The sequence below is a fragment of the Strongylocentrotus purpuratus genome, unplaced genomic scaffold (assembly GCF_000002235.5).
Source record: "Strongylocentrotus purpuratus isolate Spur 01 unplaced genomic scaffold, Spur_5.0 spur5_scaffold_2, whole genome shotgun sequence".
Classification (NCBI taxonomy): domain Eukaryota; kingdom Metazoa; phylum Echinodermata; class Echinoidea; order Camarodonta; family Strongylocentrotidae; genus Strongylocentrotus; species Strongylocentrotus purpuratus.
This window is the reverse complement of record NW_022145605.1, coordinates 31,380,869-31,402,588: the sequence shown is the minus strand read 5'-3', so window position 1 is coordinate 31,402,588 and position 21,720 is coordinate 31,380,869. Positions and strand designations below refer to the sequence as shown.

The 21,720-nt window shown below is 37.3% G+C and overlaps 2 protein-coding genes across 2 annotated transcripts; both read right to left on the bottom strand.

The window, feature by feature from the left end:
• Positions 1-3,321: 3,321 nt before the first annotated feature.
• Positions 3,322-5,955, bottom strand: LOC105443314. The gene is made up of 4 exons (XM_030991343.1): positions 5,891-5,955; positions 5,297-5,354; positions 4,530-4,763; positions 3,322-3,417 (listed from the first exon to the last, which is right to left on the bottom strand). Exons 1-4 carry the CDS (start codon positions 5,900-5,902, stop codon positions 3,350-3,352), a joined length of 372 nt encoding a protein of 123 aa, XP_030847203.1. The 5' UTR covers positions 5,903-5,955; the 3' UTR covers positions 3,322-3,349.
• Positions 5,956-10,825: 4,870 nt separating this feature from the next.
• On the bottom strand, positions 10,826-14,912 carry LOC115926552. The gene is made up of 4 exons (XM_030991341.1): positions 14,848-14,912; positions 14,256-14,313; positions 13,468-13,701; positions 10,826-11,255 (listed from the first exon to the last, which is right to left on the bottom strand). Exons 1-4 carry the CDS (start codon positions 14,857-14,859, stop codon positions 11,188-11,190), a joined length of 372 nt encoding a protein of 123 aa, XP_030847201.1. The 5' UTR covers positions 14,860-14,912; the 3' UTR covers positions 10,826-11,187.
• Positions 14,913-21,720: the final 6,808 nt, after the last annotated feature.

The window sequence follows — 21,720 nt, the reverse complement described above, 5'->3', positions numbered from 1 at the left end:
TTTTCTTCTTCTTCTTCCTCTTCTTCTTCTTCTTCTTCTTCTTCTTCTTCTTCTTCTTCTTCTTCTTCTTCTTCTTCTTCTTCTTCTTTTCCTACTCCGTCTTTTACCGTATATTGCATATATTTTCGTGTCCTCCTTATTGGAACAATATCAATGTGTAAAAGAAATAATGTATCAGATTTTTAAATAAATGTATTTATTTTTAGCAATTGCATAGATTTCTTCTTAAAAATTATATTTTGTTAGAGTATAATGATGATGATATTGATGGTGGTGTTGTTGATGCTGCTGTTGCTGACGGCGGTGTTTGTGGTGGGGATTCCGCTAATGATGGTGGTGATGAAGATTATGAGGATGATGACGATAATGGTGGAAAAGATGGTACATGTATTTGTTTCATTGATGATGATGATTTGACGATAATGATGATGGTGATAAGGGTTAACATGATCATGCAGATGATGATAATGTGGTGATGATAGTAATGATGATGATGATGATGATGACGATGATGATGCTGGTGATGAAGACGACACCGATGATGATGATGATGATGATGATGATGATGATGATGATGATGATGAGGATGATGGTGATAATCGAGATGGTGGTAATAATGATGATAGTTGTGGTGATGATGATGACGATTGATCATGAAGATGATGATGCTGATAGTGACAATAATGTGAAGATCATGGTAGTGACGATTATGAGAGCAGTGACAACCCACACCCCTGGTGCAAAGATTCAGACACCGATGTGCCTCCAAACTTGTCGAAGTATTTTGAGGTACAAATAAAAGTTGGGGTTAGGGGTGGGGGGGGGGGCATATATTATGATTATTCGATTATGTCAAAGTGGCCTGAAGGGGTTTATTTATTCGTCTGTTTGTCTTTTGTTTGTTCGCTTGTTTGCTCGTTCGTTTCAGCGTAGTTCTAAAACAATATCTATACACAAAAGGAATCATCAATTTCTAAAGTATCTTACCCTTCTTGTTAATTGGGAGGGGGGAGGTATCGAACAAGATGCCCCCCCCCCCGTTTGCCCACTTACGCCGTCATTGGCTAGTTGTAATGTCTTTTAATATCGTCATATCATGCAACGTTTGCGTTTGTTAAAGGTTGGTTTAGTTTAAAGCCTATCTGCACTAGTTTTGCCAGGAGGGATTAGACCTCCCTGCATGGTCACTGACAGGTGGTTATCTCATCAAATCAGCTCTCAATTAACATAAGAAAAATGGGACATGGGGGAACAACGGTCACCGATTAGGCATTGTTTGCTATATAGAGGGCGCAAGTAGCTGTACGTAGTGCAGCGGGGATTAAGGGTCAATTCTGAACGACACGAACTTTTATTAGGCCCCAAACTTACTTGTTCCCTCCGCATTTCCAAGACAACATGCTGGTTAACCTGGCAAGTCTTGATCTTTATATCATATATTTTGAATGAAGCTGGCAGAGTATCAAGACTAAAATGGGCAATGATATTACATTGTTTTATTACAGTATATTGCTGTCTTTGCTGAAAAACAATGACGTCATAAGATTTGCCCTCGTATTAGACAGCTGTTGTTAAGGTGAAGGAAAGAACAGTGGTTTATTCGAGGATTATGGATGTTTTTTCTTCTTCTCAAACCAATATTTACGTAACAATGCACTTTTAGCGCCAGTTACGTTGTTCATCGTAATGCCCATTGTACTTGCGTTGATACCTGCGTTAATCAAACCGGTCACGTCAATTAGTGAAATTGCTTGAAATGGAAAGCGATGTTCACACTCTTCATTTTTTGCATTCCTCTTGATATGAAATCAATCATTGACACAGCGCACCATGGATGATATAATTCGTACATGGTGCGTCAACGTCCTTGACGCAGCACTAAGTCAGTATAAGCACGCCTCGTGTGCAGTAGGCATATCATCTCGATGTGAGTAAAATTGTGATGGCCGCAACAGAGTGTAGATGGGCAAAGCATCATGTGATTTTGTTTAAATGCTGATTTAATATTAATGCTAACAACTGTATTTAGCTACAGTGAAGATATGCCACTTTCGATGCCACTATCGATGCGTTCATAACATAATTGTCGGTACTTTTATCTTAGAATTGAATTGAAATCTAATTGTGTCATGTTACACTATATAGCTGGCTCTGTTTGCTTCATGTACTCTTCATATCGTGTTTTCACTCCTCACCCCCTCAACATCCCCCCTCAAAATCCCCCCTCGCTCCGCCTCTCCCTCTTCTCTGTCTCCGTCTGTCTGTCTCTCTGTTTCTGTCTCTCTTTCTCTTTCTACCTCTCTCTATTTCTCTCTCTCTCTTTCTCTCTGTCTCTCCTTTTTCTATTCTTATTCTTTCGTTCTCTCTCTCTCTCTCTCTCTCTCTCTATCTCTCTCTCTCTCTCTATCTCTCTCCTCTTTCGATTATTAACTGTACTTTCCACCTGGTAGCATTTGCGTTTCCATTTTATTCGTATTATTTTCTCATTAAATAATCTGTTTCCATTGCATGCTATACTTCAACTCTTTAAACACACTTTCCGACATCACAGCACGACCACATTCGAGATGAGCAAAACACAAATCATTCTTGACATTTTTTTCTCTCTGGTTAGGATTTTTATTTCAAATAAGTTATATTAGTGAAAGTATTTAGAGTACATTGCATTTGTTGTTACTGCCAAGTAAAAACAGATTGAACAAAATCGGGAAAGAAGAATATTAGTATCTAAATAAAAAGCCAGCTCATTAGACTGGGTAAGGAAATAAATGAATGTACACAAAAGTTGTTCTAGTACAATTTTATAACACCGAAGCATTATATATAATGCAAGAATAATGATATTGCAAATTTAACTGTAGTAATGAATTATTATTTCATGAGATATTTTTTTCAAATAATTAACACGATGTATTAAACAAAGCAATAAACATTCAAATATGTCTCTCGAGAATTTGGTTTAAAAATAAATAGATTATGATTAGTATCTATGGAAAATGAATAAGAAATGAACAATAAATAAATTAGATTAAATATATTATGTAAACTTCATCATAAAATTACTTAGTATTAATGGTTCCTTTATAGAGGCAAAAAAATTGGAATAAAGTGATTTTGTTCACTCTGTAATCAATTAAAAATCACTTCAATGTCATATAGAGGACTTTAGCAAAATAGTTTTTATATAAAATACATGTATTTCGTTTGCATTCAATTCGATGAAATTAATTACAGTATTGGTAAAAATATGAGATCTAACAGACGATAGAATAATGATCTCTAGTCTCTTCTCATGACGATATTCCAAGTAATGACCTTCGACCTGTGTCATGTGATGACGATGAACTTCTTAGTCTGTTTCACTAGACTCAACGGATGTTGATTCAGCAGAAACAGAGGAGGAACGTCTATAACGAGCTACAAGAGATGCAAAACCAGAACACCATATTATAAAGAATATTTTGACATGATAGCATTAATTTGTTGACGCAGTTTTCTTTATTTGATTGGTATTTCATATTCTTCATTTAGACATGAAAGTCAAATATCTCAAAAGAATATACATCAGCAGAAATGTTAAATCGGAAGTTAAAATATTACGCACTTTATTAGTTTGTAACGGCGCTCAGTGATATCAGTTTGTTTTAACTGAAAATCAACCCTGCTTGAATGAAACTATCAATGAATATGATAACAATGCATTTAATAGGAAAATGAGACGTATACAAAATTCTGAAACACCATCTAGCTGCCCAAATATGAAGTGACGGCTGTACTATATTTGGTAATCTGGGAGGTGTAGCCCCCTCAGCCCCCTCAGCCCCCTCAGCCCCCTACCCTTTCTCTCTCTCTCTCTCTCTCTCTCTCTCTCTCTCAGTTTGATGTTACTCTAATTACATCCCCCGCTATGCGCTCTGACATGTTGCGTTTGACATAAAATTATGACCAAAACTTACTCGAAACTGACTTTAACAAGACCAGTGGCGGATCCAGCCGGCGGGAAGAGGGGTGGGGGGGGGGGGGGGGCCCAATCCGTGAAAAAAATATTAGTTGCGACTCAGCCACCAGTGATGAGCGGGGGGGGGGGGGGGGGGGGTAGGAGGCACTTTTTTTGGTCCAATTTTTCAGGAAATATTTTTGCGCCGACTCAGTCAGCCGGTGAATAAGCTGGGGGGGGGGGGGTGAGACCACTATTTTGGGTTTTTTTTTTCTCACCTAATTCGTGAGAATTTTTTTTAATTTTTTTTCTGTTGACCCGTTAGCCCCCCCCCCCCCCCCCCCCCCGTGGATCCGCGCCTGCAGAGGATCCAGACGGCGTCAAGGAGGGAGGGGGTAGCCAAATCTTAATACAAAATTTAGTGCCGACTCAGCCGGCCGGCGAATAAGCGGGGGGGGGGGCGCTTTTGTTTTTTGTTTTATAAAGGTTAACTTTACGTTATTATCCTATTTTTTTTATCGTTTTGGGGGGCTAGGGGGGGGGGGCGGGCCGGAATAATCGCTACGTGGATCCGCCCCTAAACAAGACTCACCTGTAGCAGGGCAGGACACAACTCGGATACAGACTTCTTCCAAGATCTCACAAGCATCCGTAAATTTCGTTTCACCTTCCTCTTCCAAACACACCTTATTTTGTTCGACTAAATTCACCAAAGCCAGCTCATCGGCAGTCACCACCTCTAGAAGTCTTTCTTCACAGTCGTTCATCACCGTTCTGTATCTATCACAGAGGGCTTGAAACTCCGAAGTGCGATCAGTGGTTTGGGCTATAAATAGGAGGAATTAATGACACTTTAAGAAATCTGGTTCTAAAATTTGTTTTCAAATTTACTTTCTTTGAATCCTTTTTTCATACGGTTGACTAAAACGCATCGCAAACTGGCAGAATATTTACGAAGGCAAAATATATTTTTCTTTGAGACAGGAAGGTCTTTTAGAGCTAACACGTATTGCTTCATATTTTGCTCAGTGACTACTTCTGTTGTAACTTCTTGCCCAAACGTTTCTAGTAAATGTTGTGTTTTTGTCAGGGTCGAGTGAAGCGAGTGACACTTTTTTACGTGAACATTTAATCTCGTCATCAACATATATATATATATATAATACAAAATACGAAAGGAAAACTCTGCTGTCGGAATAATATGGTGACGTTGGTCCGAATACTGGAAATATTGTCAGGAGCTGCAGCCCCAATAACCCCCACACCCCAATTATGCATATGCAGTATGATCCCACCCCCCCCCCCCAACAAAAAATAAATAAATAAATGAAACAAATGTTGATATATTTAAATTGTTACCTTTGACTTCCAGTGCAACACAGACAATGAGACACAGACATACGGACAGGACCTTTACCTGGAAAGGAAATCAAATATATGATAAATTAATTATTGTTTGGAGTTGATAATGTGTAAACATACATTATTTGTCATGGAATATTTATTATCCCGGGAGTGAGCCTGCTTGCTAATTTCAGTGGAGGTCTAGGAAGTTCCATGATCTGATTGAATCCCTTTTGCTTCCTCAAATTGACACCAAATATAATTGTACATATTTTTCTTTCTCCCGAACATTCTAGAGTCAGTGTTAAAACGTACACATACATGTATTAAAGAGTGACGATTATGTAAAAGAAAACTGCAAAATATTGGAACAAAAATTACAACCGGTTTATCAAATAGTAAAGATAAACTCATATACCGTTTGCTAGGAGATGATTTAATGATTATTTTCGTATATTACCTTTTTTTTAAAAATACTTACTAGTTCTAAGCAATATTAGGCTAGTATGTGTTATTCGTAGTATTCTACCAAAAAAGAGAATAACACCTAAACGTCATCAAAAGGTTAAATTGTGCCTGAATAGATTATTAGACGAAAATTATACGTACCATTGAAGCCATTTTAGATGTTTTGTAGAGTCGGATGCTTTGAATCTAGAGCTAGTGAAGTATTGATGGTTGATGAGTTAATGATGAAACAAGTCATATCGTCTCCTTTTATAGGATCTTAAAACAATCAGATTTGAGATTTGGGGAGGGGGCAGGTTCATACATGCAAAATGAAGTTTGACATATGATCTAGAAAACACAAGGCTGGAATTAAGTGATATTTCAAAATGACAGTTGGAGAATAAAAGTCAATAAAATGTTAATTTTCCTTCTCGAAAACATATATTGTTGACTAATTAAGCTGTCATTTCATATTTTATAATTTCACATGTAATTATTTCACAATTTACACCACTGCTTATTCATTAAGCAATGGGATCAGAACGACAGTTGAAGGGTAGGTAGACAAATTAATAATAGGGCATGTAGCGATGCAAACGGAATCAAAAGTGAATTATAATTATAATTTTGGAAACCTTTTGGCTGAAAGCCAACATCACAAGGTGTTTGTTCAAATTTCGTGGAAAACTGTCATATTATTGCATTGTTGGATCGATAATACATAATAGCTACCTTTAACGCCCCACTGCACTACTTATAGATACATGCGCCCTCTATATAGCAAACAATGGCTTATCGGTGACCATTGGTCCCCCATGATCCTCTTTTTCTATGTTAATTGAGAGCTGAGTGGATGAGATAACCACCTGTCCAGTGACCTTGCAGGGCGGTTTGATCCTTCCTGTAAACTAGTACAGATGGGCTTTAAGAGGTTAAATTCAAAAGGGAAGTCTAACCTGATATTACACACTAAGAAAAAATGGTGCAAGTATGCACCTTTAGGGGTGCAAACCGATGCAACAATAGCAGCACCTTTAGGGGTTAAATCCTGCACCATTTTTAAAGGTGCGATACTGCACCCTTTAAAAGGGTGCCAGATTGAACCTTTTAGGGGAAATAGTACCCTTTATGGTTCATTCCTGCACCTTTAGGGGTGCAAACTGATGCAACACTAGCATCACCTTTATGGGTTCAATCCTGCACCCTTAGGGGTGCAAACCGATGCAATAGCAGCAACTTTAGGGGTTCAATCCTGCACCTTTTAAACGGTACAATCTTGCACCCATCATCGAGGAATACTGGTAAAATTTGCTCGTACACAAATACATATTAAACATGCAAGATGTTTCATGGTTAGTAATCATATAATCAATATATCTATTGCTAAAACGTGAATGTAATTGTTACATGATCAGACAAAATTATCTATTGGTCAATGATTGCCAAAGGAAAATACAAATCACAAAATTGATGTGCATTGTCATAATTTGCTTAACAAATCATGATGAATGTATTTTTATGTGAAAACGTGGAAAGTAATCATGAATATGCATGCAATATGCAAACTTTTATTTTGCACCCTTTTTGGTCGATAGGGTTCATTTTTGTGGAAGGGTGCAAATTCTTATGTTGCACCCTTTTTTGAACCCCTTTTCCTTCAATAGGGTTCATTTTTATGTAAAGGGTGCAAACTCTTATTTTGCACCCTTTTTTGCACCCTTTTTTCTTAGAGTGTAGGAAGGTTTTGATAGAAGCAGAAAAATGAGAGAGAAATGGGACAGAGAAAGTTTTAGCAAATTCCGTTTAAAAATAAGAAATGTTATGAAATGTTTATTGTACAGAGCAAATATGAGAGGAGCTCGCGGGATACATGACATTTGCCCAAGCTTTCACTGACATATTCCTCTCATTTTCAAATTAGTATCAGGGCGGCTTTCTCTTTTAATATACAAAGAGTGACCATTGGCGTAGCTTGTTTCTACCCATTAATGGGGCAGTGGACGGAATGATGGGTGAGGGGGGCACAGACCTTATTGAAAACGAACAGTGTAAATACAAGACTAACGATTACGGGAAGGTGCTCGGCTGGATGTGGTTCTGGGCCCCGTCTTACAAAGAGTTGCAATTGATCCAAATCAATCTCAAGTCCTCCAATCAATCGCAAGTTTGTAATCGCCTATCTATTATGTACATAGTTGCGATTGATATCAACTCTTTGTAATACAGGGCCCTGGTGCCCTCCCTTCTTGCTTTTTCCCATTCTCAAATTCCCTTTTTTTCCTTTTATTGCTTTGTACGTTTATTTGTTAAATATATTTACCACCGTAAACGCTTTATTGATTGAAATAAATAAAGAAGAATTCATGAACCGTTTTAAATAAAAGATAAAAAAATTTAAACAAAACATTTTCAAATATCTATGTAGTATAATAAAATATTAAACATTGATGAACTGCCCCATGCCCCGTTACCCGGATTAAACCTCGCCCCTAATCACCTTTTGAGTGTGATTTGGGAAAGACTATTCGCAAATGTCAGCTCTTAAATATTCTGGCAACGAGCAACTAACTTGGCCGGATGCATGCTTTCTAAAATTACCTTTGTTGGCAATTAACATTTCATATAATATATAGTATGTACCAGGTGTACATGTTATCAATTAAGAAAAAGATATGTAAGATTTAGAAAGAAAATGATCTGATGAAGGAAAACAATGAATTTTGAAATTGGTAGAAAAAAACTATATGGTAATGATATGTAAGGCCGATATGGTAGTTGTTAACACTTAACTGCCATTGTAGCGTCATAACATTAGTCTCCTTACTGATATTGCGCCCCTTTGCAGATAAAACAACTGTTGGTATTTTATCAAAATGAAATAATGGTTAATTAACAAAATTGCATGTGCCCTTGATTACCATGGCAGTGGCGTCGCTCGAATCCACACATTGTTTGGGGACATTTAAACATTTTAGAGATGGATGGACGCCGCCTCATGAATAAATCAAAATGCATTGCTGGTGGTCTAGGGGTCTCTTTCCCCCATCTATTTCTTTAACTTGCAACCATCTAAGTCTAATTTGAGGGGATGAATGAGGTGAAGACAGAAAGAGAGAAAGAGAGAGAGATAGAGAGGGGGAGCAGACCCGAGAAGAGGAGTTTTTTTTCAGAATTTCATTTTTCTTCATATACACTCAAAGCACACTGACACCAATCCATTTCCCTAGCTCACAACATCGCCCACAATACATTGATTCTCACCCATCAACATTCACCTGCCCCCTCCCCCGCCCACACTTCACATAACTTACTCACACCATGGTTATTTGGCCACATTCACGAATACCTATATAACATCCCTTTTCCATACCCGTACACGTCATACCCACACGCGCCGTCTTAATCAACCCACCTGTCCCCACCTCCCCCACCCTCACTTATCCAAACTTAAACCACATTCACCTGCTCTTACCAGCGTACTTGTCTACCACCCACCCCCACCCTACCCCCATCCGAAACTACCCACATCTCTCTTCTCCTCCCATCCCCATGCACACATCCACTTACCTCACCCTTTAATCCCACACTCCTACTTCCACTCCACTCCCACTCACTACACCCTCATCCATCCTAAACTAACCAACAAGGGTTAGGCCTACTCCCCCTACCCACACTCGCCTACACCCACCTTACCCTCACCCCCCCCCCCCCCACTGTCTTCCTCCATACACCCCAACATGGGTTCAACATCCAGGTCTCACATAAATCGAAAGCAAAACAAGGAACTTGGCGTTATGTTCAATTTATTGCAAAGGTGCCATGGGAAAATCACAAATTCTATAAATAAAAATCTTAGATAAGTAATCAACATAAAATATCATATCAATATATGGTTGTTTTTTTTACCTCCCCACCTGCTCACAGCATTTACCAACATGTTGCGACTACAAAGATCTAATGAAAAAGATTGTTGTGGAACCTAACTACAATTATGTTTAAAGTCAATTAAGCAAAGTTTTATGCAAATGCATCATTTCTATTTACAATGCACTCCAAAAATAGGTTTTTGCGGCTAATTTCTCAAATTTTGTTTATTCAAATTCATGAACGTGCATTCCAATTCACATGTCGTTCTCCCTCCCCCCTGTCTCTCTCTCTCCCTCTCTCTCTCTCTCTCTCTCTCTCTCCCTCTCTCTCTATCTCTCTCTCTCTCTCTCCCTCTCTCTCTCTCTATCTCTCTCTCACCCTCTCTCTCTATCTCTCTCTCTCTCTCTCCCTCTCTCTCTCCTTCTCCTTCTCTCTCTCTATCTCTCTCTCTCTCTCTCTCTCCCTCTCTCTCTATCTCTCTCCCTCTCTCTCTCTCTCTTTCTCTCTCTCTTTCTCTCTCTCTCTCTCTCTCTCTCTATCTCTCTCTCTCTCTCTCTATCTCCCCCCTCTCTCTCTCTCTCTCTCTTTCTCTTTCTCTCTCTATCTCTCTATCTCTCTCCACTTCGATGAATAACTTCACTTTCCAATTGGTAGCATTTACGTGTCCATTTTCTTCGTATTCTTTTCTCATTAAATAATCTGTTTCCATTGCATGCTATACTTCAACTCTTTAAACACACTTTCCGACATCCCAGCACGACCACATTCGAGATGAGCGGAACACAAATCAATCTTGACATTATTTTTTCTCTCTGGTTAGGATTTTTATTTCAAATAAGTTATATCAGTGTAAGTATCTAGAATACAATGCATTTGTTGTTTATGCCAAGTAAAAAAAAAAAAAAAAAAAGGGATGAGAAAAATCGGGAAAGAATAATATTAGTATCTAAATAAAAAGCCAGCTCAGAAGACTGGGTAAAGAAATAAATGAATGTACACAAAAGTTGTGCTGGTACAATTTTATAACACCGAAGCATTATATATAATGCAAGAATAATGATATTGCAAATTTAACTGTAGTAATGAATTATTATTTCATGAGATATTTTTTTTTAAATAATTAACACGATGTATTAAACAAAGCAATAAACATTCAAATATGTCTCTCGAGAATTTGGTTTAAAAATAAATAGATTATGATTTGTATCTATGGAAAATAAATAAGAAATGAACAATAAATAAATTAGATTAAATATATTATGTAAACTTCATTATAAAATTACGAAATGTGTCATTAAACACTTAGTATTAATGGTTCCTTTTATAAAGGCAAAAACATTGGAATAAAGTGATTTTGTTCACCCTGTAATCGATTCAAACTCACTTCAATATCATATAGAGGGCTTTAGCAAAATAGTTTATATATAAAATACATGTTTTTTGTTTGCATTCAATTCGATGAAATTAATTACAGTATTGGTAAAAATATGAGATCTAACAGACGATAGAATAATGATCTCTAGTCTCTTCTCAAGACGATATTCCAAGTAATGACCTTTGACCTGTGTCATGTGATGACGATGAACTTCTTAGTCTGTTTCACTAGACTCAACGGATGTTGATTCAGCAGAGACAGAGGAAGAACGTCTATAACGAGCTGCAAGAGATGCAAAACCAAAAAAACATATTATAAAGAATATTTTGACATGACAGGATTAATTTGTTGACGATAAGGATTTTGCAAGGCCAAATTCTTCAGTTTTCTTTACTTAATTGGTATTTCATATTCTTCATTTAGACATGAAAGTCAAATATCTCGAAAGAATATACATCAACAGAAATGTTAAATCGGACGTTAAAATATAGTTTGTAACGGCACTCAGTGATATCAGTTTGTTAACTGAAGGCAACGCTGCTAAAATTATCAATGAATAAAATAACAATACATTTCATAGGAAAACGAGACGTATACAAAATACTGAAACACCATCTAGCTGCCCAAATATGAAGTGACGGCTGTACTATATGTAGTAATTTGACAAATCTGGGAGGTGTAGCCCCCTCAGCCCCACCCCCCCCTCTCTCTCTCTCTCTCTCTCTCAGTTTGATGCTACTCTAATTACATCCCCCGCTATGCGCTCTGACATGTTGCGTTTGACATAAAATTATGACCAAAACTCACTCGAAACTGACTTTAACAAGACCAGTGGCGGATCCAGCCGGCGGGAAGAGGGGGATGGGGGGGGGGGGGGGGCCAATCCGTGAAAAAAATATTAGTTGCGACTCAGCCACCAGTGAATAAGCGGCATATGGAAACGTTGTATCATCCGCTCAATCTGACTTGCGTGCATAGAACAAATAAGCATTTTTCCATTAAAAAGTGAAGTTTTCTAAAATGTGCGTCTCTTTCCAGCATTGGGGCGCCCGGAAGTCACTCGGCTAACATTTCATAAAGTTTAATATAAAAAAACCATGTGCAAATTTTCTGTACTTTTGTCGGAAAAAAAGTATTTATCCAGCACAATGTCGTCTCTTTTTGCGTTGGAGAAGAGCAAATAGCGAGTTTCAATCACACTTTGGCCGCTCTCGCAAGCTCTCACTCGTTTCACTTTGGTCAAGCGACTTTGGGGCAAGCGGTTAATGAAAATACTAATCGTTAGCTTTCTTCTGGTATTAAACTTGTTTTGATTGATTGTATAATTTTGTAGGAATAAAGGAAACAAAAAGGTTTGACAAAAAACTTATCAGCGTCTGAATTGACCTTTTGACCTTGAATTCCCTGATGCAAGCGCACATAAACAGGTTCTGATGACGTCATCTTCGCTAAATCGGTGTCTTTTATCGTAAAATGCTACACTTTCACAATGTTTATGCATCTTTTTTAATTATTAGTAATATATAATATATTTTGTCTGATATCACTGAAGTTTTGGTTTTTATGTAATAGGTAATTTTAAAGTTAGAGCCATTTTACTATTTTAATTTACTGGATCGCACTATTAAAGTCGCAGGGTAGAAAGATGCATTTTCCAACCGCGCCAAATTTAATTTACGTTCCGACATTCTGTTGAATGGGTTCGTGTTGTTAAGAATCCACTGCTTTCTGCTCCACCAAACGTCCACATTCGGAGTCGTTTATCAACTAAATTATTCAAATTTATGGATGCTTTCTTCCCAGGTGTTTATGTTGTTGAAGCATTTCATTCACCTGCTATCATTCTTTGTACTCCAATTGCCAGAACGCAAATTACATTTTGGTTTTTATAGTTTCATGCGGAGCCGTTTATCAACTATATGTATCAAAATTTATGAATGCTTCCTTCCCAGGTGTTTGGTGTTTATGCATTTCATGGCTGTTATTATTCTTTGTACTCCAATTGTTAGACTACAAAATTGCATTTTGTTTTTATAGTATCATTCAATAAGTAAGTCAAATAAAAGAGTATGTTCTGCACAATAAAAACAATTTGTGTCCCTATTGTACAATGTAATTTGTCCCCTCATTTTGTAATAGTTAATTTACCCATTCACATAATGGAACTACCTGCCCGATGAAGGCGGTGGTCCCGTAACCCCTGAGCACTCAACACCGTGTGGGAGTCAGTTTATGATCAACTTCTTTTATGAGACAAACCGAAGCAAACGTTTTCATATGGGGGGGGGGGGGGTAGCCAAATCTGAATACAAAATTTAGTGCCGACTCAGCCGGCCGGCGAATAAGCGGGGGGGGGGGGGGGGGGGGCGCTTTTGTTTTTTGTTTTATAAAGGTTAACTTTACGTTATTATCCTATTTTTCTTATCGTTTTGGGGGGCTAGGGGGGGCGGGCCGGAATAATCGCTACGTGGATCCGCCCCTGAACAAGACTCACCTGTAGCAGGGCAGGACACAACTCGGATACAGACTTCTTCCAAGATCTCACAAGCATCCGTAAATTTCGTTTCACCTTCCTCTTCCAAACACACCTTATTTTGTTCGACTAAATTCACCAAAGCCAGCTCATCGGCAGTCACCACCTCTAGAAGTCTTTCTTCACAGTCGTTCATCACTGTTCTGTATCTATCGCAGAGGGCTTGAAACTCCGAAGTGCGATCAGTGGTTTGGGCTATAATTAGGAGGAATTAATGACACTTTAAGAAATCTGGTTCTAAAATTTGTTTTCAAATTTTGCTTTCTTTGAATCCTTTTTTTCTCACGGTTTACTAAAACGCATCGCAAACTGGCAGAATATTTACGATGGCAAAATATATGTTTCTTTGAGACAGGATGATCTTTTAGAGCTAACACGTATTGCTTCATATTTTGCTCAGTGACTACTTCTGCTGAAACTTCTTGCCCAAACGTTTCTAGTAAATTTTGTGTTTTTGTCAGGGTCTAGTGAAGCGAGTGACACTTTTTTCGTGAACATTTAATCTCGTCATCAACATATATATGTATATATATGTATATATATATATATAATACAAAATACGAAAGGAACAATCTGCTGTGGGAATAATATGGTGACGTTGGTCCGAATACAGGAAATATTGTCAGGAGCTGCAGCCCCAATAACCCCCACACCCCAATTATGTATATGCAGTATGATCCCACCCCCCCCCCCCCCAACAACAACAAAATAAATAAATAAAACAAATGTTGATATATTTAAACTGTTACCTTTGACTTCCAGTGCAACACAGACAATGAGACACAGACATACGGACAGGACCTTTACCTGGAAAGGAAATAAAATATATGATAACATTAATTATTGTTTGGAGTTGATAATGTGTAAATATACATTATTTGTCATGGAATATTTATTATCCCGGGAGTGAGCCTGCTTGCTAATTTCAGAGGAGGTCTAGGAAGTTCCATGATCTGATTGAATCCCTTTTGCTTCCTCAAATTGACACCAAATATAATTGTACATATTTTTCTTTCTCCCGAACATTCTAGAGTCAGAGTTAAAACGTACACATACATGTATTAAAGAGTGACGATTATGTAAAAGAAAACTGCAAAATACTGGAACAAAAATTACAACCGGTTTATCAAATAGTAAAGATAAACTCATATACCGTTTGCTAGGAGATGATTTAATGATTATTTCGTATATTACCTTTTTTTTTAATGCATACTAGTTCTAAGCAATATTAGGCTAGTATGTGGTATTCGTAGTATTCTACCAAAAAAGAGAATAACACCTAAACGTCATCAAAAGGTTAAATTGTGCCTGAATAGATTATTAGACGAAAATTATACGTACCATTGAAGCCATTTTAGATGTTTTGTAGAGTCGGATGCTTTGAATCTAGAGCTAGTGAAGTATTGATGGTTGATGAGTTAATGATGAAACAAGTCATATCGTCTCCTTTCATAGGATCTTAAAACAATCAGATTTGAGATTTGGGGAGGGGGCAGGTTCATACATGCAAAATGAAGTTTGACATATGATCTAGAAAACACAAGGCTGGAATTAAGTGATATTTCAAAATGACAGTTGGAGAATAAAAGTCAATAAAATATTAATTTTCCTTCTCGAAAACATATATTGTTGACTAATTAGGTTGTCATTTCATATTTTATAATTTCACACGATATTTTTTTCACAATTTACACCATTGCTCATTTATTAAGCAATATGATCAGAACGACAGTTGAAGGGTAGGTAGACAAATAAATAATTATGCATGCAGCGATGCAAAAGGAATCATAAGTGAATTATAATTATAATATTGGACACCTTTTGGCTGGATGCACGCATCAAGGTATTTGTTCAAATTTCGTGGAAAACTGTCAAATTATTGCATCGTTGGATCAATCATAATCATAGCTTTCTTTAAGAGATTAAATTCAAAGGGGAAGTCCACCCTAATATTAAGCAGGTTTTGATAGAAGCAGAAAAATGAGAGGAACGGGTCAGAGAAAGTTTGAGAAAATTCCGTTTAAAAATAAGAAAATTTAGTTTATGAAATGTTATGTACAGAGCAGATTTCAGAGGAGGTCGCGGGAAACATTAATAAACTGTTGTGTGTGATTGATTGCAACTTCACATTAATTATGTAAACAGGAATTTGCTCATTTAACAGCACACGCAAAAAACTGAGGTGCTAAATGTTGGGTGCTGAGTGAGATTCTGCACTTGAAGTGCCAAAATCAGCACTTGACGGGTTAACTTTAACAAGGAAACCGAAACGTGCTGAATATTTGAGTGCAGAAAACGAGTGCTATAACAATATGCAGCACTTAACATCGAGTGCTGACTGCATAACCTGATCTGATTGGTCGGTTAGTATAATAGCTGTTACCTTGTGAATATTTGTTTTTGAATCAAATTCAGCTAAGAGATTCTTACATTCTTCATTCTCCAGGTCAATACCCAAGGCCTCAAAGGTCTGAATAACTTTGCTCCTTAAACTGTCAACAACATCAGTATTCAAAGCTGTTGCAGCAGATAACACTCTGTTTGTCATAGCATGGGTCATGTTGGTGTTTGATAAAAGAGAACCAATGAAAAATGCAGCTGGTCTCACTATGAACATGACAGACAATGAAAGCGGACAAAATATACAGTTCCTCAGGTAGACAAAGGAACATCCCTTGACTGCTATTATGTAAAATGTGTAGAACAGGTGAATATGCATGTGACACCTGTTCTACACATTTTTACATAATAGCAGTGAAGGGATGTTCCTTTGTCTACCTAAGGAACTGTATATTTTGTCCGCTTTCATTGTCTGTCATATTCATAGTGTCTTGTACTGTCATTATGCATTGCTCCATCTTGTTCTTGTAGTAGGCCTATCCTATCATCATCATCATCAAATGCATCATCTGCTGCAGGATTATGCACTTCACCAACAGCAACACCCAAATCAGCATCAACTAGACCCTCCATACCCTGTACAACTTCAGGTTCAGGTTCTTCTTGTGGATGTTGGTTTAATAAATGTTTCCTGTAAGAGTTGAAAGTGGTAAATGACGAAGGACATCCACCTTGACCACATACCAAATGTAGATGGGGCATGTCAAACAACGCATGAGTTAGCACTTGCACAAGGGCTATTCTGCTAGCACCCAAAAGAGAGCAAAACTTGGCACTTTAAGTGCACAACAGTCAGCTCCTTTGGGTGCTAGCAAAGTAGCCCGGGTGCAAGTGCTAACTCAGCACTTCGAGTGCAGTCACTATGCGAGCTCCTAAAAAGTGCTAAAATTGAATCTTTAAGTGCTAAATTTAGCACAACAGTCAGCTCCTTTGGGTGCTAGCAAAGTAGCCCGGGTGCAAGTGCTAACTCAGCACTTCGAGTGCAGTCACTATGCGAGCTCCTAAAAAGTGCTAAAATTGAATCTTTAAGTGCTAAATTTAGCAATTTTTTTGTTGAGTGCATGGCCCGACGTGTTATCAGTGTCTGTGATATGGTGTAATAATGAAGCCCTAAAGAAAAATGCGCTTCAAAATGATCATGAAGTGCCCAAAAAAAGAAAATGTCTTTGAGTGACCGGTTTTCCAATACACATTTCCCCAATAGACTATAGTGTTACGAATACCGTTAGGAAAACGAATTTTGAAATGTCGATTTCCAATCATAAATATCTTGATAATCAGACAGGCGATCGGCTTGTAAAAGTCATGGGATTCCTGACTGACCTAAAGGTTTATAATTATGATTGCAGCATGAGCTAATTCCAGAATTTTGTTTCAGAATCTGAGACAATGTTACCGAGTCACTTTAAGGGGCCGGTGGATGGAATGATTGAGGGGGTCACAGGTCTTACTGAAAACGAACAGTGTAAATACAAAACTAACGACAAAGGGAAGGGGCTTGGCAGGATTTGCTTCAGGTGTCCTTCCTTCTCACCCTTCCCCATTCTCACTTTTCATTTCTCTTTTTCTGGCTGTAATATTTTTTTTTAATATATATGTTACCGTAAACACTTTATTGATTGACATACGAAATTATGAACCATTTTGAATAAATGATAACAACCTAAGTAAAACACTTTAAACATGTATGTAGTACATGTACAAAACAATATTAAAAGATGCACTGCCCCCATGCCCCGTTACCCGGATTGGACTCCGCTCCTAATCACTTTTCGAGTGTAATTTGGGAAAGACTATTCGCAAATATCAGCTCTTAAAAATTCTGGCAACAAGCAACTAATTTGGCCGGAAGCATGCTTTCTAAAAATACCTTTGTTGGCAATAACATTCCATATATTATACACTGTCGCTCATATAGTTGGAATATCTTTTGTTTACCCCAATTTATGGAATTATTTTGACAATGATATATTCCTTATAGATCTAGATAATAGTATACATTCTTAGATTTTATTGAATAATAATTTGCCAGTGTTTGTTTTGCGTGACTGCTAAGGCATGTGTATGCTACTATGCTTATCAACTAGGGGACCTACGCCCTTGAGTCATAAATGAATAAATGAGGATCAATGCCCCATGAAAAGGGCACAAAGAAGATTTATTTTATGTTGGGGACCGGGGGGATTCAATGAATTATTGAAAATTTATTGCATTTTCTTTGTTTTTTTTATTTGTGGGAACTGCCCCCTTTAAGGAATAAATCATTGTCAAAATAATTCCATGAATTGAGGTTAAAAAAAATATTCCAACTATATGAGCGACATTGAAGATGTACATGTTATCAATTAAGAAAAAGGTATGTAAGATTAAGAAAGAAAATGATCTGATAAAGGAACAAAATTAATATTTGAGAGTAACAAATACCTCTTTATCTTTGAGTTATACAGAAATAGTAATTGATCAATGTTAACGTTTAATTCATTAAGCTTCATGTTATGACTCTACAATGCAGTAAAATCGTGAAAACTTCCATATCGGCCTTACACATCATTACCATATAGCATTTTTTCTTCTTATTTAAGCTACTGAATTTAAAAAGTGTTTAAAGGTAATACAAAGTTTTGGTATTGGGACATGAATATGGTTCAAATAAGCATATTTGAAGATATTGATTTTACAATATTCAGTGAGCGTTGTCGCGGTTGAAATCGAGTTTAACGTTTATTGAAATTGTTAATAATAAACTCTTTGTGTTGTATAGCTCCCTCTCATGGTCTAGATATGAATTAAAGGGATAGTTGACTGTTTTCAGACAGCAAATCCCTTCAAAGTGCTGGGTATTGCTCTTATTCTTATCTATGACAATTCTAATGCCTGCCAACATTTGCAGCCAACATCAAATTCTGTAGAACTTTGCAGGAATCATAAACATGTCACGTATGTCCTATCTGTGAAACTTAATTGTTAACAGTGTCCTTATATTCAAATCACGTAAGGAAACCTGCTATTAGTATTAAACCTGCTTAATACTTTCTAGACTTCACTGTCAGACACTATTGAGTGACTGACTGACTTCTATTTTTTCTTTCTTTGTTAATAACATATATAAAATAAGCTGTGAATGGTACATGAGCATTTCTCTACATCAATAACCCAATTCTTGCAATGGCCAAAAGTAAACTGATTAAATCTTCGCGCAGCACAAAACGTACGACCATTCGGTACAAGGGTCTGAAAATCAGACTATTACTTTAATGATTGCAATTAATGTCGATTCGACAACTAATGGTCGTTATTTTCCCACCTAAAGACATATTCAAGCCCTTTTGTTTTTAAGGAAGTTATAAATGAATATTATATTTCGAATACCATTGAATTTAAACTTTTCATTTTGGGCCTGCAAATGGGACAAAGTACTTTTAAAACAAAATTAGAATACCAGTGAGTTCATAATAGTGAAAAATTTATAACGGTTAAATTAATTAACATTAAGGTTTTTTCTACCAAGTTTAAATAATTTACCCAACTAATTCACCTATTCCCGGAAAAAAAAATGGGAGGGGGTCTGCTTTAATACGTAATTCTGTTGCACATAATAGTTAGTGGGTAAGTGGGTTGTAAGTGGTGGCTTAGTGGTGGTTATTTTGCCCGGCTGCTAAGAAAGCATAATAAGGCTTGTTATTAATGCTATTTTCCCACTATCACGATTGGCGCCTCGTTTGAAATCGTGGTCTTAATCGTGGAGTAATCGTGGTTTTCCTATCAGATAATATCAGATCTTGAGGGCAGTCGTGGCACTTTTTCGAGTACCCGAAAATTGCCCCTTATTACATAGGAAAAGTGCCCCCTTTTAATTTCAGGAAAAATCCCCCTTTTTCTTTCCAATAGATGCCTAATCCACATTCTAAGCGCCCTTTACCACCTCTTAAAAGTGCCGCTTTACCTCCGATAATTGCCCCTATTCAAATCTGAAATGTACCCCTTTTACTTTGTCAAGTGCCCTTTCTCCTTGGTAAGAAGTGCTCATTCTCCTTCTAATAATCGTCCCTTTTATTTTTACACATGCACCTTTTCCTTTCAAATAAGTACGTTTTTTTCCTTCCGATTAAGTGTCCCTTTTATTTTTGAATAACAGCCCCTTCCCCTTTTTATAGATGCCCATTTTCACTACTAAAAATACCCCTATTGATATGTGATAAGTTGCTCCTTTTCCTTTAACAAATGCCCCTTTTTAGCGTTGAAGGTGTTATTTTCTCAGCAGATTTGGGCGCGGGGAATAGAAACAGTCCAGGCAGCATTGAAATAGAGCCGAGTGTGAAAGTGTATCTTTCATCTTGCATCTCTTGGTCTTGCGTGAAGTTTCTGATTTGGTGATTCGTTTGTGACGCCGGTACACTAGTCATGCAGACTCTTAAGGAATCGCATGGTGCAGTGGTTTGACGCCTCGTCTAACGCCGGCTGCACATGAGGCGTCAAGTCACAGCGCAAAATAAATCTCTTAGAATATTTTATACAGTTCCAAACAAATTTCAAACCTTTAACGTTAAATGTCTGAATTTATTTCGTTCATATATATTCATTGTTTACACATAGTATTAACCACTTTCCCTTATGGTAATTGTGCCCACTGCTCACAAGGCATAATTTCCTAACGTATGATTGCGTCAGCGACTGGCGCTTTCATTTGGCGCAGCATGTAAAGCGACATTGTACAGAAAGTAGAATGCAAGATGAGCAGATCGCTACGTTGGGTTGAATGACTGGCATGTAGGATAATAATAATAATAATAATAATAATAATATTCATTTGTAAAGCGCAATAACTATGTGGATATATTCTACTGCGCTGCAAAAGCTCGTAAATGCTGTGCTTTACATACTATATGAACAAGTGAGTTTTCAGTTTTGATTTAAAATTATCTAGTGAAGGGGCTTTCCTTATTTCTAGTGGTAATTTTTTCCATAATCTAGGGGCAGCACAGAGAAATGACCGGTCCCCGAGGGTTACTTTTGTTTTATATGGGGGTATTTGCAACATCAATGTGTCTTGTGTACTACGAAGGTTACGACCATGAGTTTGAGACTTGATATGCAACAATTCAGTAACGTAACTAGGAGTTTGACCATTTAGAGCTTTGTAGACTATCATTAATATTTTAAATGTAATTCTCTGGCGAATAGGCAATCAGTGTAGTTCCTTTAGAAGTGGGGTTATTCGAAAGAATTTTGGGAGGCTGAAAGTTAGTCGTGCACATGTATTTTGGACCCGCTGCAACTTGGAAATTTGTGAGTCTGGCAATCTATACAATAAACTATTACAGTAATCTAGTTAACTAGTAACACATGCATGCATGATAGTTTTCATGCTGTCCTGGTCAAAGTATTTTCGAATGCGTCTCAAATTATAAATCATGAAATAGGCTGATTTGCATATTTTAGTGATATGTGAATCCATATTCAGGTGGGTACACCCACAACAAAAAGTGAGTCACCCTTACTCAAATTGATGAGTCACTGGTTTGTCCGTACAGCGAAACACTTGAAGGATCGTGTGAGTCACTATGACTCGATACAAATGAGTCTTAGATAAATAAGACTCATTTGTATCGAGTCATAGTGACTCACACGATCCTTCAAGTGTTTCACTGTACGGACAAACCAGTGACTCATCAATTTGAATAAGGGTGACTCACTTTTTGTTGTGGGTGCATCATGACATAGACCCCCCTACTCCCTAGGCCTATCACACACATACCATACCATGCCAGAGTCACTGTCCACATTTGCAATGGAAAATATATCCTAAAATATCAC